This window comes from Theropithecus gelada, chromosome 14 (genome assembly GCF_003255815.1).
Source record: "Theropithecus gelada isolate Dixy chromosome 14, Tgel_1.0, whole genome shotgun sequence".
Classification (NCBI taxonomy): domain Eukaryota; kingdom Metazoa; phylum Chordata; class Mammalia; order Primates; family Cercopithecidae; genus Theropithecus; species Theropithecus gelada.
The window spans coordinates 111831791-111854249 of NC_037682.1; the positions used below are offsets into that span (position 1 = coordinate 111831791).

Genomic DNA, 22459 nt, shown 5'->3' on the forward strand with positions numbered 1-22459 from the left:
AATTATCAAGAAGAATAAATGATGGTATGTCTGAAAGTGTTTCTCATCTCAATAGTGCTGTAAAAAATATTTTTTCTCTTTCTTGAGCTGATGCTCCTGTAACGAATCTGTGTAGTGCTTGGTGATCATAAGTTGGTGCTGTACACATGTGTGTGTGTGCGTTCAGGACAGGGCATGTGCAGTTCCTTTTATTGGATTCATCTGGAACCCCATAGTAAAATACACACTGGGACAGAGATTTCATGACATTCCTGAGCCACCTTTTTCCCCTCTTCATCTCTTCTCGTCCTAATGGAGGAGGTAAGAGCAAATATCACACCTTGTAGTTATTTTGTGTATGTGAGACTCAAGGATGCTGGCTGCAAAGCCAAGTGCATTATGTTTCCATATCAAACAGATGTGTGTTTATCTGATTCTGAACCTTGCCCTGCATAGTCATTGAGAACTGTCAGTGGGGTTCACGGTTCTTTCTTTTGACTGCAACTAAATCTCTGTAGGGGAACAGCAGGATTAAGGCTACAACTGAGTTATTACAATAGCCAGAGTAGGCAACAACTTGAGAGTGATAAAAACAGGTGACAGAGACATGCGGCAGTGCAGTAGAATGAACTGGACACTGGATAGGGAGTTAGCAGATCCGTGCTAATCAGCCCTGGCTTGGTCTTTAGGACTAACTTGACTGCAGCTCTAGCTGTGTTTCCCTGAGCAAGTTATTTTCCCTCTCTGGCTTCAGAAGTCGTATCTGTAAAATGAACCAGGTGATGTCTATTTTTCCTTCCAGTTCTGATGGCGAAGGAAAGGAATCAACACATTGTGGAATCTCTGCCATACACCTAGTACAACCTACACCAAACAAGTTTGAAGAGTCTATAATTCTATAATTCCATCACACACAGAGAGAGTGAGGATTGTGTAGAAGTATGGAGTCAGACTGACTTAGACTGAAATCTCAGCTCCATTATTTACCAGCAGTGTGACTTTATGCAAATTTCTTAATGTCTTTAAGCCTCAGTCTTTTCATCTATAAAATGGGTCTTGTAACATAGTAAGCATACTTATATGCTTATAAGTGTATTCCTACTCTCTCTTTATACATTATAAATTCCTTTTTTTTTTTTTTTTGATATGGAGTCTCTCTCTGTAGCCCAGGCTGGAGTGCAGGGGCACAGTCTTGGCTTACTGCAAGCTCCGCCTCCCGGGTTCACACCATTCTCCTGCCTCAGCCTCCCGAGTAGCTGGGACTACAGGCACCCGCCACCATGCCCAGCTAATTTTTTGTATGTTTAGTAGAGACGGGGTTTCACCGTGTTAGCCAGGATGGTCTCCATCTCCTGACCTCGTGATCTGCCCACCTCGGCTTCCCAAAGTACTAGGATTACAGGCATGAGCCACTGCGCCTGGCCTAAGTTTCTTAAGTAGATTTCATCTGGTCTATTTCTCTTCATTTTCAAGGAATAATCTAGGACTACAGAGATGAGTGAAGTAACGTAATATTAGGTCATGCAACTAGTTGGAGGCAAGAATGGGTCCCAAAGTCAGGATCCCGATTGATTCTGAGCCTTGTGCTTATTTGCTGGATGTCTTTTTTATCATCCCCATTGGGGATAGCAAAGCCCTTCCCTGATAAGCAGCACAGGAATATGTTAAAAAAAAAAAAAAAACAACACCCCAGTGTGATGATGAACTGCATTTATATACTAGACACTTCCCAAGAACAGCCACTGGGCTTGGAAACGGTTCTCAGAGTTTGATGCTTAGCATTTCTTCCCCCTCCCACACCTTCTCCTTCTGCCATTTCACTTATTTAGGGGCAGAACAGCCTTCTGTGGGGGCATATCAAAAGTTCTGTGTCATGCTTTTCCCTAGTCAAAGAACCAGAGAGGGTAGCTCTGTCCTCTTTTCTACCAGGTAGGCCACCAAAAGAACCAGCAGATGCTGACTCAGAGGGGATCAGGTTGACAAAAGCAGCTGCCCACTGGAGAGGATGCTGCAGGTGCCTCAGGAGGGCTCCGCAGCAGTGCTCTGGTTAAAATGATTCAAGTCCTGAGCACCATGAAGCATTCGTGAGGGTGGGTCTGCCATGAGGGCACAGCCACCTCCCAACATTTTTAGAACTGAATTCAGGGATTTATATTCCAGAGGGGGAAGAAAACTTTTATGGTTTTAAAATGATAGGGTTTTTCATGCACGTGTCAGCACTAGCAATGCTATGTCCTAAGAACTGAAGACAAAGCATTAAATAACATGACTGATAAGACTGTTGCATTTCCAGAGTAGTGACAAGCGGGAAAAATAAGGATGGCTTTTTGGAAAGCGTCTTTTCAGCAGTAGCAACCCCACGTGGTTCCAGCCTCCTAGGAGCCATATGTCTCCTCTCTTCCATCCCTCCTTTGTGTGTGTGTTTGAAGCTCTCAGGGTGATAATCCCAGTTTGCATGGGCAAAGGCACACCTAGGCTGCTATAGCATAGGTTTGATTAGAGTCCAGGGGCTGGATGAGGTCATCCCTCCAAGCACTTCCCAGAGGCATCTGAGGAGGCAGGAGCCTTGGACGCCTAAGGAAAGCTAAGAGCCATGGAGATGGGAGAATCCCCCAAGCAAAAATGCAGCCGATATCTCTTGGGGTACTTTTAGCCCTGTTCACTTGAGACGAGTTACCCATCTGCCCCATGCCACCACTTGGAATATATTTTTAAAATGTTTTCATGAGGAACGCATTTGCCAATCTTTTATATATCAGTTCCAAAACAGAAACTCTTCCTCACTGCTAGGGAGAAGTGTAGAAGGGGGGAGAAAAAAAAAAATCTTGCCTGTAATTGAAGGCAGGTTGGGAGATGTTCACGCTTTGAAACGCTCCTTCTTGTGAAATGTTTATGAAACACTTTCCACAAACGAGTTATGCAACTGGGACAACAGCTTTGATCATTTTCATCACCAGTGATATATTCATTAGTGTTAAGCTGTCTTCCCCCAGAGAGGGCCATGTGAAAGTGTCATGGGGAGGGGGTTAAAGGTGAGTACCCCAGCCCCACCATGCCCCATCCCATGAACCTAAAACAGATGGTCAGTAAGGAGGTCCCAGTGTACGTCTGGGCCAGAACGCCACCTTTTCCATCACCGATGATCTATTCTCTCTCCTACCCTTGGGATGTGTGTAATATTTTTTGGTAGATAAAGCACCAGAGGATGGTCAGGAGACCGCTCTCTTGTCAGAGTTTTGCCAGGATATTGCTATATGAGTTTATACCCGTCTCTGAAGGTCTCTGAGCTTCTGTGAGATGGAAGGGTGAACACTTTTCCTCACACCTCCCGGCTATGACAGTAAAGCCAAGGAGGGCTGTAGAAAGGGCTTCCACCTCCTTGGAAGGGGCTCTCTCCTTCCAGAATGAGACTACTGCTTTCTAAATTAAGTGATGTCAGAGAGTTCACTGGGATCAGAAAAGATAATCATCCCTAATACCTTTTTACCTCCCTGATCACTGCCTAAAACTCAGTGTAATACCTTTGCACAGCACAGTGGGTGGAGAAGATCCTAAACAACAAAGCTTGTCCAATAGCTGGACAGGCTGCTCAGCGGCTGTGGCAGGGCAGAGCACCCTGTGGTGGCCCGCGTCTCCAGGGATGCATCCGTCCCAAGTAAAGTCTGCAGAAACCCTCCACTTGCGTGAGAAGAACTGCCAAAGAGACCCTGGAGATGATCTTCTTGGTTCCAGGCAGGCTGTGGGTTTGGTTGGGTTTTCACAAGCACGGGGGAAATTGGGTTTTCGTCCAATTTGCCTCCGGTTCTCACATTAGAAGTCAATGGGATCCAACAGAAGTCTCTCTATCTCATCTTCCAGATCCACAGCCAACACCCAGTTGCCTGGAAAGGTTCCAACCTTTTCCCCTTAACAGCTGTAAAAAGGGATTTTTGTAAATTCAAGAAGACTTTATTTCTTAATTTCTTCATTTCTGAATCCCTGAGAATGTCAAAGATGTCTGTTGGAGGCCATGGGAATTGTCAACGTACCCTTCCTCCTTCCTGTTGAGCTCAGCTAATAGAGACCACTGATCAAAGCTGAGATTTGAGAACTTGTCATCAAGAAAGCAGTGTCCTTTGTTGTCTTTCAATTTGGTTTGTTTAGGATTGTCTTCTTTTGGGGTTACTATCAGCTCTTCACACCCAGAGGGTAATGAATTATGAAAAATAAAATATTCCATATCCAAAGGAACTGTAAAGAAGATAAATAAAAATAAATAAATAAAAATTAGAAAAGAGTAAAAGGTCGGTCAAACAAATCAGAAAAAAATAATGTGGCCAGGCGCGGTGGCTCACGCCTGTAATCCCAGCACTTTGGGAGGCCGAGGTGGGCAGATCACGAGGTCAGGAGTTCGAGACTATCCTGGCTAACACGGTGAAACCCCGCCTCAACTAAAAATACCAAAAATTAGCCAGGTGTGGTGGTGGGCGTCTGTAGTCCCAGCTACTTGGGAGGCTGAGGCAGGAGAATGGCATGAACCCGGGAGGAGGAGGTTGCAGTGAGCCGAGATCATGCCACTGTACTCCAGCCTGGGCAACAGAGCGAGACTCTGTCTCAAAAAAAAAAAAAAAAAAAAAAATCAAAAAATTAAAAAAAAAATAATGCAGAGGATTGTCAGAAAGCCCCGAACTAACACCAAAGGGCTTTTCTGCTATCACACCTTTCATTTTTACAACTGGGAGGTCGGGAGTGCCCCCCAAAGAGTTTGAAGGGCAATTGATCCAGGAAGCAGATGAAAGGGTGCGTTTTCTTTTATGATGGCGCTGGTTTCTGAAATTAAGTGTTGCAGGAAGACCTGGCACAGATTCTAACAGATAGCGCCCAGGTTGGAGGCAAAGCACATGTTTTCAAGCTCTGTCATAGCTGCCTCTCCTTATCTCTCCCTTGTGCATAATGAGTCTACAGAGGAGCCCTGCCACTTGCCTCTGAGATGGAACTGGGCCAAGCTGCCAGAGGCTGTTCCACCAGCTTGATTTTACCTCCAGTGCTCCACGTTCTCCCTCTGTCCCCCTTCCTCCATCCTGCCTCCCCAGTACCGTCTGGGATGGCGGATGCCCGGGGGCAGGAGGAGGTTATGCAGGGAAGAGGTGGGGACCACAAAGGCCTGGCTTAAGTAAAATCCCCTCTCAGAGTAAACCTTAAAGTTGTAGTGGTGGTGGTGATTTTGAAATAAGTAGTTTATCATCTATTTCTAGTTTTTAAAAACTTGCTAACACATGTTTTCCTGGAATCTAAGGATGTGGAAACTCTAATTTTGGGGAGAAGAACTAGGACGCCAGAGTTTCTTAGAGGTGGCAAGTGTGGATGGGCACAACTGAAGGGGCATGGGGCAAAGAAGTGGGGCTCTTAGAGACAACGCCCAGGCAACCGTGTGATTTGAGTTTTCTGAATGTCTAACCCTCTGCCCCCACAGTTATTTCCCGTCTCTCCCCCTTCCTTCTCTTTGCTTCCAAAGTTCCATAATAGTCTCCTTAAGTGAGAGGAATGATATCCAAAGACTGTCCCTGAAACAGCCATCTTCTTACCAATTTCTGTGCAACCAGGGCTTCTCAGTGTTATTTAGATCTGCTTTATCTAAGAACACAGCAGCAACCTCGACGGGCCAGGTCTACCAAATGCACTAGGGAATTGGAATTTGTAATTCCATTTGTTGACAGATAGGGAGAAAAATTCTGGACTATCATACAGTAGATGGGGAAACTGTGTCCCATAGATGCTGAGTCCCATAGAGGCTGAAGATTACATAGTAAATTAGAGTCAGAGTTAGGGCTAGAAACAAAGTCAGCATTCAATGCGCCTCTTCAGCATTTTCTTCCCTGTACCTCATTGGAGGCTGTAGAGAAATGGGTTTTGTTTATGTCTTTTGTTCAATTAATGTTCATTGGGTTTTCACCATGTGAAAGGCACCATATTTAGGACATTAGCTACCTACTCAGTCTCTAATGTCAGTAGGATCTTCCTAATTGTCCAACCAAAGAGAATTCTTTTTTCATTTTATGTAACTTTTATTTTAAGTTCAGGGGTATATGTCCAGGTTTGTTATATAGGTAAACTTGTATCATGGGAGTTTGTTGTACAGATTATTTCATCACCCACATATTAAGCTTAGTACCCATTAGTTATTTTTCCTGATCCTCTCCCTCCTCTCACCTTCTACCCTCCAATAGGCCCCAGTGTGTGTTGTTCCCCTCTATGTATCCATGTGTTCTCATCATTTAGCTCACACTTACAAGCGAGAACATGTGGTATCTGGTTTTCTGTTCCTGCATTAGTTTGCTAAGGATAATGGCCTCTAGCTCCATCCATGTTACTGCAAAGGACATTATCTCATTCTTTTTTATGGCTGCATAGTATTCCATGGTGTATATATACCACATTTTCTTTACCCAATCTATCATCGACAGGCATTTATGTTGATTTCATGTCTTTGTTATTGTGAATAGTGTTGTGATGAACATAACATGTACATGTGTCTTTATAATAGAGCTGTTTATAAGGAATTCTTTTTTTAGTGATCCAAAGCACCGTTTTTTTCCCGAAAGGATTAAGCACAAGTTTAGCTGTTAGTCTGAACTTTTAACTTAGGTTAAACAACACAAACAGAAGATGTTCCAGGATGTCAGTGATATTCGCAGTGTAGACCAAGGAAATGGTTTAAGCCAGCATCTCTATGGCCAAGAGTTTCTATCTGGATAGGGAACAACCAGATGTCCGCTGAGGAGTGTCTTCCCAATATCTCTTATAAGGTATGGTCTAGAGCTTGTGCCCCCGTCACATTATATGAATTTAAAGTCACGTGGACACCCTCCCAGGGGACTTCCTGAAAAGCTGCAAGAGGGTAGTTTTCCTGGGATGGGAGGAGAAGTGGGCAGAAGCAGCACTTCCTGCCCTGCCCTGGGACACCTGGGAAGCCCACGCGTGGGCGGTTAGTGCTGTCATTGCAGGGTGGTAGAGACTGGAGAGAGTTTGGAAACCACCACGGGCCCCTCAGGCTGTAACTACAGCACTGGCTGTGAGGGAGACATGCCTTCACCTGTAGGAAGACAGGCAAGGACTGTCACCAAAGCCACACAGGTGAAGAGGGCCAGCTGCAGGGGCAGACACAGAGGATGGAGAGGTGCAGCTGCAGGGGCAGACACAGAGGATGGAGAGGCGTGGAGACAAACGAGGTGGGAAGGAAGACTCCTCCAGATCAGTGGTGCCCAGACTTTGGGGTTTCATAGATGAGATTCCATTGAGGAAAATAAAATATAGAATTTGGGGGAGATCAGTAAAGGGTTGCCAGTTTTTTACTCTGTGAGGTGAAGAGTTTTAAGAATGCCATTTAGGATCACTATCCTGTCCTAAATAAATTTTAACATTCTTCCTCCTAAGAAAAAAAAGAATATCATCTCAGAATTTCTAAGAATTTAATCCATTTTTTTTTTAAGAGACAGGGTCTCACTATGTCACCCAGGCTGGAGTGCAGTGGCATGATCATAGCTCACTGCAGCCTCAAACTCCTGGGCTCGAATGATCCTCCCATCTCAGCCTCCCAACTAGCTGGGACTATAGGCATGTAACACCATGCCTGGCTAATTTTTTTTTTTTTTTTTTTTTTAGTTTAGAGATGAAGTCTTGCTATGCTGCCCAGGCTGGTCTCAAATTCCTACATCGAGCCCTATTTTTAAAAGTCACTACACTGTCATTGTTTTTGTCGTTTCAGGGCCACTCACAGAGGCCTCTGCCCAGCTGCCCTGGCTGGAAGGGCACACACAGGCAGGAAAAGTAAGCTGCAGCCCAGTAGGCCCTGGGCTAGCTCTCTCCTCTCTAGGCTGGTCACTCCTTTCCTGCCTGGATCTTCCTGCCATTTCCATCTCTGACTGCCTGATGGGATCCAGCACTGACACTCTCCTCTTCCTTCCACTTGCAGATTAAAACCGAAGATCTCAGTGACTCCCTGCAGCAGACCCTCTCCCATCGGCCATGCCACCTGAGTCAAGGACCTGCCATGATGTCCGGAAACCAAATGTCTGGGGTAAATGCCAGCCCATGTCAGGTAACCCTGATATTCACAGTGGGCCAGTGTGTTTAACTCAATCCCTCTGGGAAAATGTTCAACTTCCATGCTTGGTACTCTGTGAACCCGTATCAGTCTAAAGAACCCCCTGCAGGCAATGTGGGAAAGAGATTTGGAGGCTGTGAGTGGGGCTCTAAAACAGTCCTCTTACAGGTGGAGCCTGGCTAGGGATGTGAAGAAGTAGGCCTCTACTTCTTGGGGACAAAAAGGAGCCAGGCTTGCCAAAGCCAAGGACCTAACAGCCGTGCTGCCAGCCACATCCAGGGGAATCCTAGGTGGACAGCTGCTGCTGGGTTAGAGAGCGTTTCTGTCCCCAGTGGGCCCACTCTGCCTCCCCTAAGGTTTTATGTTAGAGCCAAACTAGAATGGATTGCTGGTGGGGGAAGAAAGCGGCGTCTGAGCTAGTAACAGCCAAGGTCCGGGAGGGCGTTCATGTGATGAGACCTCTTGTCAGCAGGAATCACCTGGGGGAGAAAGAACCACTCCTTTCTGGAAACACATAAGAATGTGGACCCGTCCCTTCACCTTCCATTCAGCAAGGCGCCTCAGGTCTTCTCTCTGTGCACAAACCTAAGCTCAACCCCATGGGGCACAGAGCTCGGGGTCTCCACTGCAGAGGACTCCCCGATCCCCCAAGCATCAGAATTATTAGTCCTATGTCCTGGGCTGGTAGGAGAAACCCTGGACTTTTTGTTTAACTAAATGTGTTTTATTAAGAATGAATAGCTTGTTCCACCTCACAACTCCCACCCGGACACCCTCCAGGAAAGACTCAGGCCCAGGAAACAGCCGAGGCATGGCTTTTAGCATAATCAAGTGGCATGAGATTAAAAAAGAATTGGACTGTTGGGGATTGCATGTTATCTCTAGGATAAACTCTGAGAGATGGGTCATACCCAGGCTTTGCCTTCAGGGCATTTTACAGTCTAGTTGAGAGACAGGACTGACACATATAAAAATTAACTTAGGAGGCAAGGATTAAGTAACAATATGTCGTAAGGACTCCCAGGCTGAGGGCAGAAGCTGTAACAATACCAGCATTAATGGAGTACCTACTATTTGCTAGACACTGGGGATACACAGTGGCATAAAGCAAGGTCAGCCTGCACAGTCTCCAAGTCTGGAGACTCCTGGGACAGATGCATGGCAGGCAGATGGGGCTGATGTCCCCAGCTTGTAAATTCTGTGATGTATGTGTATTTCTCCACGTGCAGGACATGGCTTCCCTCCATCCGCTCCAGCAGCTTGTGCTGGTTCCCGGCCACTTACAGTCTGTATCCCAGTTCCTGCTATCTCAGACCCAGCCTGGGCAACAAGGTAAGAACCCTGAGGTTTTCCACATAGACCGAGTCCAGTCAAGTGCTGCTGCTGCTGCTGCTGCTTTTTGCTGGGTGAGGGGGCCTAATTGGAGAGCATGCATTAGTCAGTCACCCATCTGCTATTAAGACCTACTTATCCACCCCAGAGTCTGAGGAAGGGACCCTGGCAATGCTCCTGCAGACTTAGTCTCCTTCTCTGCTTCCCCTTCCCAGCCTCCTCTTGGGTGGTCTGGCCCACCTCCTCAATTTCGTGGGGAGTGGAGACGGAAGGTGCAGGCGTGGAGGAGAGCTGTGCTGTACAGGGAGGGGAAGCGCCCTGGGAAATGTAGTTCAGACAAGTCCCAATTCCTTGGAAATCTCTCCTAGACACAGATTCGGACTTGCTGCCTGGAAGCCTGGCTGTGATTCTATTTGGAGAGAGCAGCAGTGCCACCCACAGGTTGTAGAAAGGGTGTTCAGGTTTTCTCTGGCAGGGAAATTACCACCAGAGAACTTCTTCCTGGCCAAGAGCAAATAGATTGAACTATCAATAAATAGCTAACATTTCTTGAGCATGATGTGCCAGGAGCTCTGCTGGGTAATTTTTCTGACATTCCTCAAAATAACCTTGTGCAATAGGTAGTCCTATTATGCCTCTGGTGACCTACTGGGAAGTTCCAGAACCGTTTAGCTGAGACCCATACTCTTGGCCATCACACTGTGCTGCCTGTCCCACTCCCATCTCCACCAGCTAGGGTCAAAAGTGATGGAGGGTTGGTTGGGCATGGTGGCTCATGCCTGTAATCTCAGCATGTTGGGAGGAGGAGGTGGGCAGATCACTTGAGGCCAGAAGTTCGAGACCAGCCTGGCCAACGTGGTAAAACTGTCTCCTCTAAAAATACAAAAATTAGCTGGGTGTGGTGGTGCAAGCCTGTAATCCCAGCTACTCGGGAGGCTGAGGCAAGAGAATCACCTGAACCTGGGAGGCAGAGGTTGCAGTGAGCCAAGATTGCACCACTGCCCTCCAGCCTGGGTGACAGAGAGAGACTGTGTCTCCGGAAAAAAAAAAAGTGATTGAGGAAGCATAAACTCTCTTCTGTGGCAAATCCCAGGTAGAGGCTTTGGAAATCCAGAATCCAAACAAAATGCAACTCTGCCTTCCACCCTTAGCTCGTGCACAAATGAGTCACTACGCTTAGTTTCCAAAGCACCTCAGAATACTATGGTGATGAATGAGACCCTGTTTGAATTTTTTTTTTTTTTTGAGACGGAGTCTCGCTCTGTCGCCCAGACTGGAGTGCAGTGGCCAGATCTCAGCTCACTGCAAGCTCCACCTCCCGGGTTTACACCATTCTCCTGCCTCAGCCTCCCAAGTAGCTGGGACTACAGGTGCCCGCCACCACGCCCGGCTAGTTTTTTGTATTTTTTTAGTAGAGATGGGGTTTCATTGTGTTAGCCAGAATGGTCTCGATCTCCTGACCTTGTGATCCACCCGTCTCGGCCTACCAAAGTGCTGGGATTACAGGCTTGAGCCACCGCACCCGGCCCCTATTTGAATTTTTAAGTGTTTATTTTGGTTAAACAATAAACATCATACTCCTTGAATGGAAAAGGGAAGGTAACAGTTTAATTTGTTTTCAGAAGACTGGAGAGTGACATGAAAATGACCCAGGCATATAACCAGCTAGGTCAGTGTATGATGCAGTGGTGGAAAGACACTTCCAAATTTGGAGTCAGAAAAATTTATTGGTTTTTCAAAAAGTCACTTACTCGCTGTGTGTTTTTGGGAAACTTACCGAACCTCTCTGAGCTTCCATTTCCTCTTCTGTAAAAATGGGATAATAGCAAGGCTCTGCCTCATGAGATTATTGAGAGTCACTTGAAATAATGCATGTGAAAAGGCTGTATCCATTTCAACTGCCATGTCAGAATTGCCATTAGTACCCAAGTCTCTCAACTCCCAGTTCAGGATTCCTTGTAAGAGATTTCTTGCCCACGTATTTTAATAATGAACAATGAAGCCCTGACTTTTTAGACTGAAAAGCATAAAGGTCAACATCAGTAGATGCTGTACATTGTGACCCAGAATAACCTAGGGAACGCAGACACCCCAAGGCGCTGTTGAGTGACAAGCAGTTGGGGTAACCAACCCCATTGTCTGCTTTGGCGGTTTGATGGCCCCACTCCTGCTGGGAGAGTGAGCCACCAACCAGGCAGAGCCCTTCATGTGCAATTTTCCCGGGGAGGATGGAGAAGCAGGTATAATACATACTGCCCAAGGGAGTTGCCAGAGGCTCAGCCCTGGACTTTCCCTCATTTCTCAGCCCTCCCTCCCAAGTATAAAACGTCCTGGTTAGCCACATGCCTCTGGCTAAGGCCCACTGCCCTTTAGAGCTGCATGGTCGTATCTGCTTGGTCTGGCATCCTCACAGATTTGCTTGGGCCTCTGTAGCCATCCCAGCTGCTTCTCCTGCAGGGAAAGCCAAAATCCTCAGCCCCAGCTTGACTTCTCAGCAGCCACCCTGCATCCCTTCCCTTCCTGGGTTTCTTCCGCTCTGGTAATCAGATCCCAGAGTAGATCCTCTTGACCCTCCTTAGCCTCTGCACCTCTCCAGACAGGCGGGCAGGTGGAAGGACTGGTTTGGGGACTGCTGTTTACATGTCTGTTTATCCCTGTATCTGATTTGCCTCCACCTATATGTGGCAATGCCTGGCAGTGCTAGAAGGGCCTCTCCATGGGACTTGAGGTGGGTGGAGGAACCTGATCAGGTGGCAGGGGGTCGGGACAGTGATCATGGTGCCAAACTTGTAGCACATGTCTTTCAAATAGCCTGGATTTTATTTGTCTGTTCCTTTGTCCCTCCCCTTTCACTCAGGTCTGCAGCCAAATCTCCTCCCCTTTCCACAGCAACAAAGCAGTCTCCTCCTCCCACAGACTGGGCCGGGACTGGCATCCCAGGTAAACAACTCCATTCTTCCTGTTTCCTCTAGGAATGTGTCAGCTCTCACTGAGTTTAACTCACTAGTTGCCCCCCTACCCCTTTAACAGGATACTAATCCCTCTGGGGAGAGGGGCCAGCAGGGAACTGTCCGTTGGCATAGGGGAAATCCAAGCTACAGCAAGGAGGGAGGGGACAATTTACCAAGTATCACTGGTGGGGCCACAGTTAGAACCCAGAGATTCCAGCTCCCAGGCCAGCCTCCTTCATGCTCCAGGCACCGAACTCCAGCCCTGCACAGGCCCCAGCATTGCTCCTCTGAGAGCCAGCCTCAGCTAACTTCTCAGGCACACCAAGATGGCCACGAACTCTACCTAGGTACTCTCAGGGGCCAAGGGGAAGACTAAAATACCACAGACCTGATGTCCCAGACCACAAAGCCCGTGCCTTTCACCTCTGGGCCACTGTTCCAGATTGCCTCCTGCAGTGGGCACGTATATAGGCCAGTGGGCTGAGGTCTGGGAGAGGGGTTGTTTGCAGAGCTGCCATGGTTCCACACAGCACCTTTTTTCCAACTAGGAAAAAGGCATCTCTCCTTCTGGCCAGCTGCAGTCTCATGCCAGGGTGCACAGATTGGCGACAGCAGCATGAGCTGTTTCTTAGCTGCCATTCTTCTCCTGATCTGGGTGCCCCTGCACAGTTAATAACCTGCACAGCTGCATGAGATGGCTCTGCACAGATGGTTGGGCAGAATGGCTGGGAATGACTGCAGAGATCTCTGTGTTAAGAGCCGGGTGGCTCACCAAGAGCCCTGCCTTCAGAGAGGGCTGAGGCCACTAAAAGTACCTGGAGGGGAAGCTCGCCATCTAGTGGTTGAAATGTGGACACCAGCACCACGAGCGGCTCTTCCACCTCCTCCTGGCGTGGGTTCACAGCTGGAAGAGATCTTAGAATATTCAAGATCAACTCTCATATCTTATCATATTTTGGCACGGAGAGACTGGTAGCAGAGAGACCACACAGAAGATTATGAAGATCATCCAGGGGAGGGTCATAAAGGATTGGCTTAAGAGTTGTGGCAATAAGAAGAGGGGATGATTGAGGAGATGTTTTGGGAAGTTGAATCAGTGCAGGTTGCCAGCAGATTGGAGATGAAAGGAGGAGGGAGAAGGTCTAGCAGAGAGCCCCATAAGTCTTTGTCAAATGAAAGAACAAAAAAAGGAAGGTTCAAAGAGGACTGGGGCTTTGTCCTGAGGGTCTGGTCTATACCACAGTCTCCTCACACATCCCTTCCCTGCAAAATAAGAACCAAATTCATGATGGTTTCAGACTAAAAGATCCTTCACTGGGAGAAAGACTCCTAAACTTCTCTCTGGTCCTTTTACCTTCTTCATGATAAGGATGGCTATCTGAATGGTAAACCCAAATATCCCAGAGGAGAAGAAATAATGTTAACCCTAGTATACACAAACTAAATCAAAAAGGAGAGAAGAGGTGGATTTAGCCCTCTGAGCTGGACACAGTGCCTGGACCCCGAGGCCCAGATTTCACTCTATCCTTGTGGAATGATAGGTGTCTTTAAGACTGGATTCATTCCTGACCCCAAATAGGCACAGCATGGTTCTAGGTTTAAGAGTACATTTTCCTATGAAAATAAGCTCAAGAAAGAATATCTGGCTGGGCACAGTGGCTCATGCTTGTAGTCCCAGCACTTTGGAAGGCCAAGGCAGGTAGATCGCTTGAGCCCAGGAGTTCACGACCAGCTTGGGCAACATGATGAAGCCCTGTCTCTGCAAAAACAAAAGTTAGCCAGGCAGGGTGGCACATGCCTGTAGTCCCAGCTGTTCGGGAGGCTGAGGCAGGAGAATGGCTTGAGCCCAGGAGGTTGAGGCTGCAGTGAACAGTGATTGTGCCACTACATTCTAGCCTGGGTGACAGAGTGAGATCCTGTCTCAAAAAAAAAAAAAAGGAGGAGGAGGACGAGGAGGAGGAGGAGGAGGAGAAGAAGAAGAAGAAGGAGGAGGAGGAAGAAGGAAGAAGGAAGAAAGAAGAAGAAAGGAAGAAGAAGAAGAAGAAGAAGAAAGAAGAAGAAAGAAGAAGAAGAAGAAGAAGAAGAAGAAGAAGAAAGAAGAAGAAGGAGAAGGAGAAGGAGAAGGAGAAGGAGAAGGAGAAGGAGAAGGAGAAGGAGAAGGAGAAGGAAGAAGAAAGAAGAAGAAAGAAGAAGAAAGAAGAAGAAAGAAGAAGAAAGAAGAAAGAATATCTCCTAACATCCCAAATGAGATCAAGGTGCATTTTATAAAGGTACTGATTAAAATACCTTTGATTAAAAACAAAACACTTTCATGAAAGAAAATGGTGGTTTAGAAAGTAAAATGATGCACAAGAGTTTGACATTTCAGGAAAGTTCTATGAAGGCCACGAGTTCTTGGATATTCCCTGTTATCTTCAGTTAATGCCTGTTCAACACCTCAGTTACTCGCTTTATGGAAAAAAAAAAAAAAAAAGGCAAGCAACCTTTTCTTGGTCCAGTTCTGTGATTTGTTTTGGGAATCTTTGTAAACAACCCTGCTAGCTCCTTTTATGGTAGAAAACTGAAAGGAGGAAGTAACCTGCTAAGACTCAAACAGTGAGTCACAGGCTAAACTCAGGCCACCTCCCTATCCTGCACTCCTGATGTTTCTACCCAGATATTCCAGTTATTTGCTATACATTCATAGAAACTTCAATTTCTACTTCCATGCCATTGGAAAAAAATAGGACTCAAATGTATCCAGGGTGTATCCAGGGATCTGTCATCCTCTAAGTGGGCCTATTAGTAAAAAAAAAAAAAAAAAAAAAAATCAGAAATTGTTATTTATTGATCTTTGTGGTGGATCTGCTTGGCGTGTTTCCTATCAGGCAGTTGGGCGCCCTGGGCTGCCAGGATCCTCTTTAGAACCCCACCTGGAAGCATCCCAGCATCTCCCAGTGTCCAAGCATCTACCCAGTTCTGGAGGGGCCGATGAGCCCAGTGACCTTGAAGAACTGGAGAAGTTTGCCAAGACCTTCAAGCAGAGGCGCATTAAGCTGGGCTTCACACAGGTTTGGTTTTAGGGGAAAAGATAGAAGAAATTGAGCTGAGCGGCTGGAGACTGGGCTTCCCAAGTGCAGGTTTCAAGAGCGACCAGAGGCTCTATGTGTTTGGGGCCAGCTCATCGTGTCCCTGAGTTCTCTGAGAATAGGGCACAGTCGCCATTGGTAGGGAAATTGAGGACGTTGCTGGTGGAGGAGAATGAGAGGTGGAAAAGGGGCTGGCTCTCCCGAGCACATGGGCATGGTCCACTCAGAGTCTAAGGAGAGAAAGAAACCGATTCTTCACCTTAGAGGGAGGAGACTTGGAAAGCAGCTGAGCATGGGTGAGCACTCGAAGGTTCAGGCTGGCTGTGCGATCGATGCTAGGACCATGCAGGATGTGGGCAAACAAGAGGAGGAGGCCGCCTCTCATGTTCCTCCCCCTCGGTCCCCACGCTTAGGGAGATGTGGGGCTGGCGATGGGAAAGCTGTATGGCAACGACTTCAGCCAGACCACCATCTCGCGATTTGAGGCCCTCAACCTGAGCTTCAAGAACATGTGCAAGCTCAAGCCCCTGCTGGAGAAGTGGCTGAATGATGCAGGTAGGCCTCACAAACACGGATGCCAGGGGCCCTGGAGGGCTCTGCAGGGAAGGGCCAGTGACTTGTCATGTTGGGGCTTTTGGGAGTTGATACTAATACCCCTTTCTTCTCCTGAGACTGGAGCCGATGGAGCAACAAGACACAGGGCACAGGCAAGTGTAGATGAAAGTGTCAGCTTGACTATTGAGAAGCCCTCAGAAGGATGTGGATTTAGGTCTGTGTCCATCAGGATTTGCTCCCATTCAATTCCTACCCCATCCCACCCAGCGTAGACCTTAGAACAACGTGCCAGCGACAAAGTCTGGGTCTGCAGAGCAGACACACTTATGCAGATTGCTGTCTGGAATAAGTCTGGGTCAGGGAAACAGCAATGGAGCCTCTAGGGTCTCACTGGGAGGTGGAGACCACAGGCATGACACAGGGTCTTTCCCTGGCTAGTTCTCGAGTAGGTTTTCAGCAGACAGGGACTTACTGCAACCCAGGTTGGTCAGGAAAGCCTGACAGCAGGAGTGGGGTTTGTGGGAGGACTCAGTGAGGGGTGGTGGCTGGGAGGCATTCCAGGAGATCAAGGGTATAAGCCAAGGGACCACACGTTTGGAATAATGAGCGGAAGAGTATGGCAGCAGGGACTAGCATAAGATGGGGCTTCTCAACCTTGGCACTATGGACATCCTGGGCCAGGTCATTCTTGTTGCCAGGGACTGGCCTATGCATTGCAGGATGTTTTGAGCATCCCTGGTCCCTACCCATTAGTTGCCAGTAGCATCCACCCCCAGTTGAAACAGCCAAGAATCTCTCCAGACATTGCCAAATGTCCCAGGGGGAGTGGTGGTGATGCGGAGTCCCCCCCGGTTGAGAACCGCCAGCCTAGGCAGAGAGAGGGAATGAGCCAGTCTCCAGGGCTGGGCTCTATTCAGTAGATTCACGTGGATTGGTGGTTACACTGGAGAGGGAGGAAAGGGTGGGGCAGCCAGCCAGGGCTGTTACTCCCACGGAAGGGCCTCTACACACAAGCATGGGAGGGGGCAGGAAGTTCCCCCCACAGGCTGCCCCTTAGACAGCCTTTATGGAAGCACTGAAACGAGCGAAATGATCCGAAGGTCTTCGAATCTCTGGAGAAGGGCCCTGTGACCATTTCTAGTCCTCATCAGATGCCTGAATCCTTCCTCGGGGATATCCCTCCTATGGCCCCTACAGCCTTAGCTCAAACATTGGCACTGGCACGAAAATGCCTCCAACACCAACAGTCTGCCACGAAGTGCCATTGCTTTTGGCTCCAAATCCCATTTCACATTTCGCTCAGTATTCACATCCAGGCATATCTGTAAACAGCAGCCTCACCAGTGTTACTCATAGGAGTCCTGCCAGTGTCCACTTACACCCACATGTGCCACCGATGCCTGGGCATCCCTCAGCCGTGACCCCAAACACTGGAGACACTGCTGTGGGGGCCTCAGAGGGCCACGGAGGGTCACAGAGGGCCGCAGAAGGCCATGGGGGGCAATGGAGGGCCACGGAGGGCCTTTGCCCTGCGCAACGAAAGGAAGTGGGATTCTTGGTCTGTTCTGGGCTCCCTGCTGGGGGAGGGGATTGCCCCTGAAAATGCCACTGCAGAGCCCATCGGGAAGGGTTGTTGGACCTCAAATCCATGAAGGCACCAGCCACTCATCCCCTTCTCTGAGCTTCCTCTGCTCCTTCGTGTCCCCCCAGAGTCCTCTCCGTCAGACCCCTCAGTGAGCACGCCCAGCTCCTACCCCAGCCTCAGTGAAGTATTTGGAAGGAAGAGAAAGAAACGGACCAGCATCGAGACCAACATCCGCCTGACTCTGGAGAAGAGGTTTCAAGATGTGAGCAGCACCCTCGGGTGGGCATGGGTGGGCTGCCTCATACAGGTAGGGGGAGCAGACACGGCACAGGCCGCTTGGCACCAGCCCCTCAGCACCTCAGACCTGCCCTGGGACACAATCAGAAAACACATTATCCCACTCCAGGCCCCCAGGTATTGGAGTGCAAAGCTGCTCGCCATCTCAGGTTCCAGGAACCTCCTCCTCCACTGACCCTTCTTGCCCTGACATCTATTTAGGACTCTGTTTTTCTCACCGGGAGATTTAAAGAACGGGCTATAGGGTCCCAGAACACAGTGTATCTCTGTATCCAGCTGAAGTAAAGGGAGTAAAGTCAGGGGACTGTATATAAGTTCTCTATTTTCTGTGCAGTACATTTAATGTTTTTCAAATTATAAATATAATAAATGCTTATTGTAAGCAATTTGGAAAGTACAAGGAAGTAGAAAGAAAAAGAATATTCATCACCAAATGCCATCTGACCTCATTTCCTTCTACTCTTCTTTTCTGTGTACATTTAAATACTTGTCATCATGTTATACACCTACATTTTTTGGAACTTGTAGCAAAAGCATATTTTTGAGCCAGTGGAAGCTGTGAGCCCTGTGCAAGCTGAGAAACAGATGTGGCCTAACCAGCACCTAGCCAGGCTCCCTTAGATCCCAGCCTCCAGAGCCGCCATGGGTACCACACATCTCCAAAGGCCCCAGGCCTCCAGGACTGCTGTCCCTCCGGCAGATTCCTCACATATTTGGCTCAAAGATTTGGTGCCCACATCCAGCTAGCCGAATGACAACAACTGGCTTTTCCTTCTTTTTAGGCTTCCTAGAGTGGCAAGGTTAAGGGAGGGTGTAGGAGTGGGGGAAAGTGGCCAGGGCTAAAGACCAGGTGCGAGGGACCAGAACAAGGGAGTGGCACCCATGTAGCATGTATTCCTGTGCCACAGTCCTGATGGGTCCATGTGTTTTAGCTTTCTCATTTCCTGCTTTGAGGCAGGAGGACAAGAAGAAATGACAAGGCAGGCCAGGCGGCGGTGACTCATGCCTGTAATCCCAGCACTTTGGGAGGCCGAGGCAGGTGGATCACCTGAGGTCAGGCATTCAAAACCAGCCTGCCCAACATGGTGAAACCCCATCTCTACTTAAAATACAAAAATTAGCTGGGCATGGTGGCGCATGACTGTAATCCCAGCTACTCGGGAGGCTGAAGCAGAGAGAAATGCTTGAACCTGGGAGGTGGAGGTTGCAGTGAGCAGAGATCGTGCCACTGCACTCCAGCCTGGGCAACAGAGCGAGACTCCGTCTCAAAAAAAAACAAAAAAAAAGAAATGACAGGGAGAAGGACATCAGATTATCAGATTATAAGGAAGAACACAGAAGGGAGCAGCAGCTCTGGGGACTCTGCCTGCCCCACGTAACTCATGCATGGACTCCTCTCCTCCGAACTCATGAACAAAGGAAAGACAGCCTACATCTATGGAAACCCTACTTTGTGTCAGGCCCTGTGCTTGGCAGTTTACACACATTTTCTCATTTAATTCCCACAATAATCCTATGTGGTGGGCATGATTATTCTCATTTCATAGATGATAAGACAGGCTCAGAGAGGGTAAGAAAGTTTCCTAAGGACATATAGTAAGTGAAAAAGCCAGTATTTCATCCTAGGTCTGACTCTAAAGCTTTTGATCCATGTAGAGTTGTATCCTGTTTCTTTGGGACCTCTGTTCCCCACCCCTGGTTCCCTTTTCTTGACCATACTCTGTCCTTTCGGTCCCTATAGAACCCAAAACCCAGCTCGGAGGAGATCTCCATGATTGCAGAGCAGTTGTCCATGGAGAAGGAGGTGGTGAGAGTCTGGTTCTGCAACCGACGCCAAAAGGAGAAGCGAATCAACTGCCCTGTGGCCACACCCATCAAACCACCTGTCTACAATTCCCGGCTGGTGAGTGGCCAGGAACCAAGCTGTCTGCCAAGAACTGGAGGGACATGATGCTTGGAGGGGAAAGTGGTGGCTGCAGGGAAGAAGGGGAGCATCCAGTAAATAAATAAGCAAAGAGATGCTGTATAGAATATAGTATAAAGAACACTAAAGAAGGGCAAGGGAATAGAAGGGGATAGCGGGGAGGTGCTCTTTCAATAGGGAGGTCAGAGAGGATCTCCCTGATAAGGGTGTGTGAACAGAGACCTAGAGTTGTCAGGGAATTAAATATGTGGATATCTGGGGGAAAGAATGTTCTAGGCAGAGGGCCTAGCAAGTGCAAAGATCCAGTATGCTTAAGAAACAGCAAGGCAACCAGTGTGGCTGGGGACAGAATGAGAAAGGGGACCAAAAGTAGGAGAGGAAGTCAGAGAAGAAACAAGAAGCAGAGCGCCCAAGGTCTTGGAGGCCATTGAAAGGCCCCTGGCTTTCAGTTTGGGTAAAATGAGAAGCCATTGGAGAGCTCTAGCCAGAGAAGGCTGAGCTGGCTAACACGGGCTGCTATGTGGGGAATCATCTGTGTGGAAGCCGGAGACCAGTTAGGAGAATGACAGTGGTCAGGCTGTGTGATGGAGGCTTGGCCTAGGGTGGTGGCCATGCAGGTGAGGAGAAGCAGTTGCATTCTGGCTAGACTTTGACAGTGGAGCAGCATGATGTGCTCAGATACGGAATACAAGAAAGGAAGCAAAGATGATTAAAAGGGTTTTGGCCTGAGCAGTGCATTGGAAAGCACTGCCATTTATTTGAGATGATGAAAACTGCAGAAAGAGCAAGTTCAAGGAAAACAGCTAAGAATTTGGGGCTGGTCATATTAAGTTGGACATACCTACAAGGCATCCGAGAGTAAGTATGAAGGAGTTATATCTGTGACTCTGGAGTTCAAGGGAGAAGCCAGGGCTGGGAACAACTTGAAGTTCTAGGCAGACTATGAAGTTTAGGGGGCAGGAAATATCTTTTCCATGCAATGGTACCTGCATGGTACCTGGAGGGTGGGGGTGGGAAGCTTCTTCTCTGGGGATGATGATGGTTGAAGGTTAAGGGAGTTGGGGAGAACGATGCTGCCCTTCAGTCTTTCAGCACTGTAAGATGGGTGAAATGCAGCCTTGTCAGGGAGGGACACAGCTGTTTCCCCAAAACTACACCATTGTTGATTCTTTCACCAACCAGCTACCGACTACCTTCTATATATTGTGCCAAGTGCTGGGGATACAAAGATAAATATTGTTTGTTCCCTGTCCCAGAGGACCTCACTGCCTAGCAGAGGAGCAGGTAAATAAACGAATGGAAAACAGCATGATCATTTCTTCAGGAGAACTTAGGAGTGGCAGCTAACCAGCCTTGGGAGCTGGTGTTTAGGACAGGCTTCCCCAAGGAGATAATTAATACCTGAGCTGAGTCTAAAGGACGAAGAGGAATGAGAGGCAAATAAATGTGGGTGGAGCTCTCCCAGGGGCAGGGACAGTGTGGCAAGCTCACAGAACTGCAAGTGGTTCCATGAGGACGAGTGTTGAAAGATGAGGCTGGACAGATCAGAAGGGCCAGACTGTGCAGGGATTGTCCACAATGCTAAGGAACTGAAGGTTTGGGGGAATCACTGAAGGATTTTCACAGGATATTGGCATGATCGTTTCTCTTTTTCGAATGATCACTCTGACTGCAGGATAAAGGATGGCTTGAGAGGCCCAAGATGGGTTTCAGGGAGGCCAGTTAGGATGGGACTGCAGGTAGCCAGTAGAGAAAGACTGAGGGCAAAGCAACCCCAGGAGGGAGGAAAGACGAGGGTGGGAGGGATTCCAGAAATCATTAGAAGGTCTTGGTTAATGAATGGAAAGCTGGATGGGGGCAGGGAGAAGAAAAGGGGATCCTCTGCGATGACTCTTGGCGTTCAGGCTGGGCTGACTGGGTAGATGGTATTGCCATTTACGGAACAAGCAAACCAGGAGGAGATGGCTTGGGAGTGGCAAGAAGTGATGATTTCAGTTCTCATGTCATCATGATGTACAGCGAGGCTGCAGGACACCCATGTGGGAATGTCTTTGGGCACTTGAGATTATGGGCCTGGAAGTGAAACTGGAAGGCTGGGATGGAGACATGGACTAGGGAGTCACAAGTGTGCAGGTGGTGGTTGAAATCCTGGGTGAGCAGGAACTCACCTATGGCGTTTATGTAGAGGAAGCAAAGAGCAAAGACCTTGCCACCAGCTTTTGCGAGATGGGCAAAGGAAGAGCATCAGGGAAGAAACTGAAAAGGAGGGACCAGAAAAGGCAAGAAACTACAACCAAGTAGATGTGAGGAGTGTTGGGCAGGAATGAGCCCCATAGGAGTGCCCTGGGAACCAAGAGGAAAGACGCCCAAATCAGAATGGGGCCCGGGAGGGTGAATATCTCATTTGTTTGGAGAACAGATTAGTAATTAGCAAGAGTAGTGTACAAGGCAGAAGGAACAGCCTGTGAGAAGGCATGGAATTTTTTTATTTTTTATTTATTTTTATTATTTTTATTTTTCTGAGATAGAGTTTTGCTCTTTTTGCCCAGGCTGGAGTGCAATGGTGCGATCTAGGCACACTGCAACCTCCACCTCCTGGGTTCAAGTAATTCTCCTGCCTCAGCCTCCTGAGTAGCTGGGATTACATGCACCCAGCACCAAGCCTGGCTAATTTTGTATGTTTAG

General features: G+C 48.1%; 1 protein-coding gene across 4 annotated transcripts in view; it reads left to right on the top strand.

The window, feature by feature from the left end:
• POU2F3 (POU class 2 homeobox 3) overlaps positions 1-22459 on the top strand; it is an 82817-nt gene that overhangs the window by 53436 nt on the left and 6922 nt on the right. For 2 of the 4 annotated variants that reach the window (XM_025357082.1, XM_025357085.1), the window contains 7 exons: positions 7931-8056; positions 9292-9394; positions 12252-12334; positions 15213-15395; positions 15827-15968; positions 17679-17815; positions 19592-19753. In XM_025357082.1, coding sequence (XP_025212867.1) covers positions 7931-8056; positions 9292-9394; positions 12252-12334; positions 15213-15395; positions 15827-15968; positions 17679-17815; positions 19592-19753 — 936 coding nt within the window. Of the gene's footprint in view, positions 1-7930; positions 8057-9291; positions 9395-11016; positions 11064-12251; positions 12335-15212; positions 15396-15826; positions 15969-17678; positions 17816-19591; positions 19754-22459 lie in introns of all 4 variants that reach the window. The other 2 variants (XM_025357084.1, XM_025357083.1) reach the window with 2 other exon arrangements.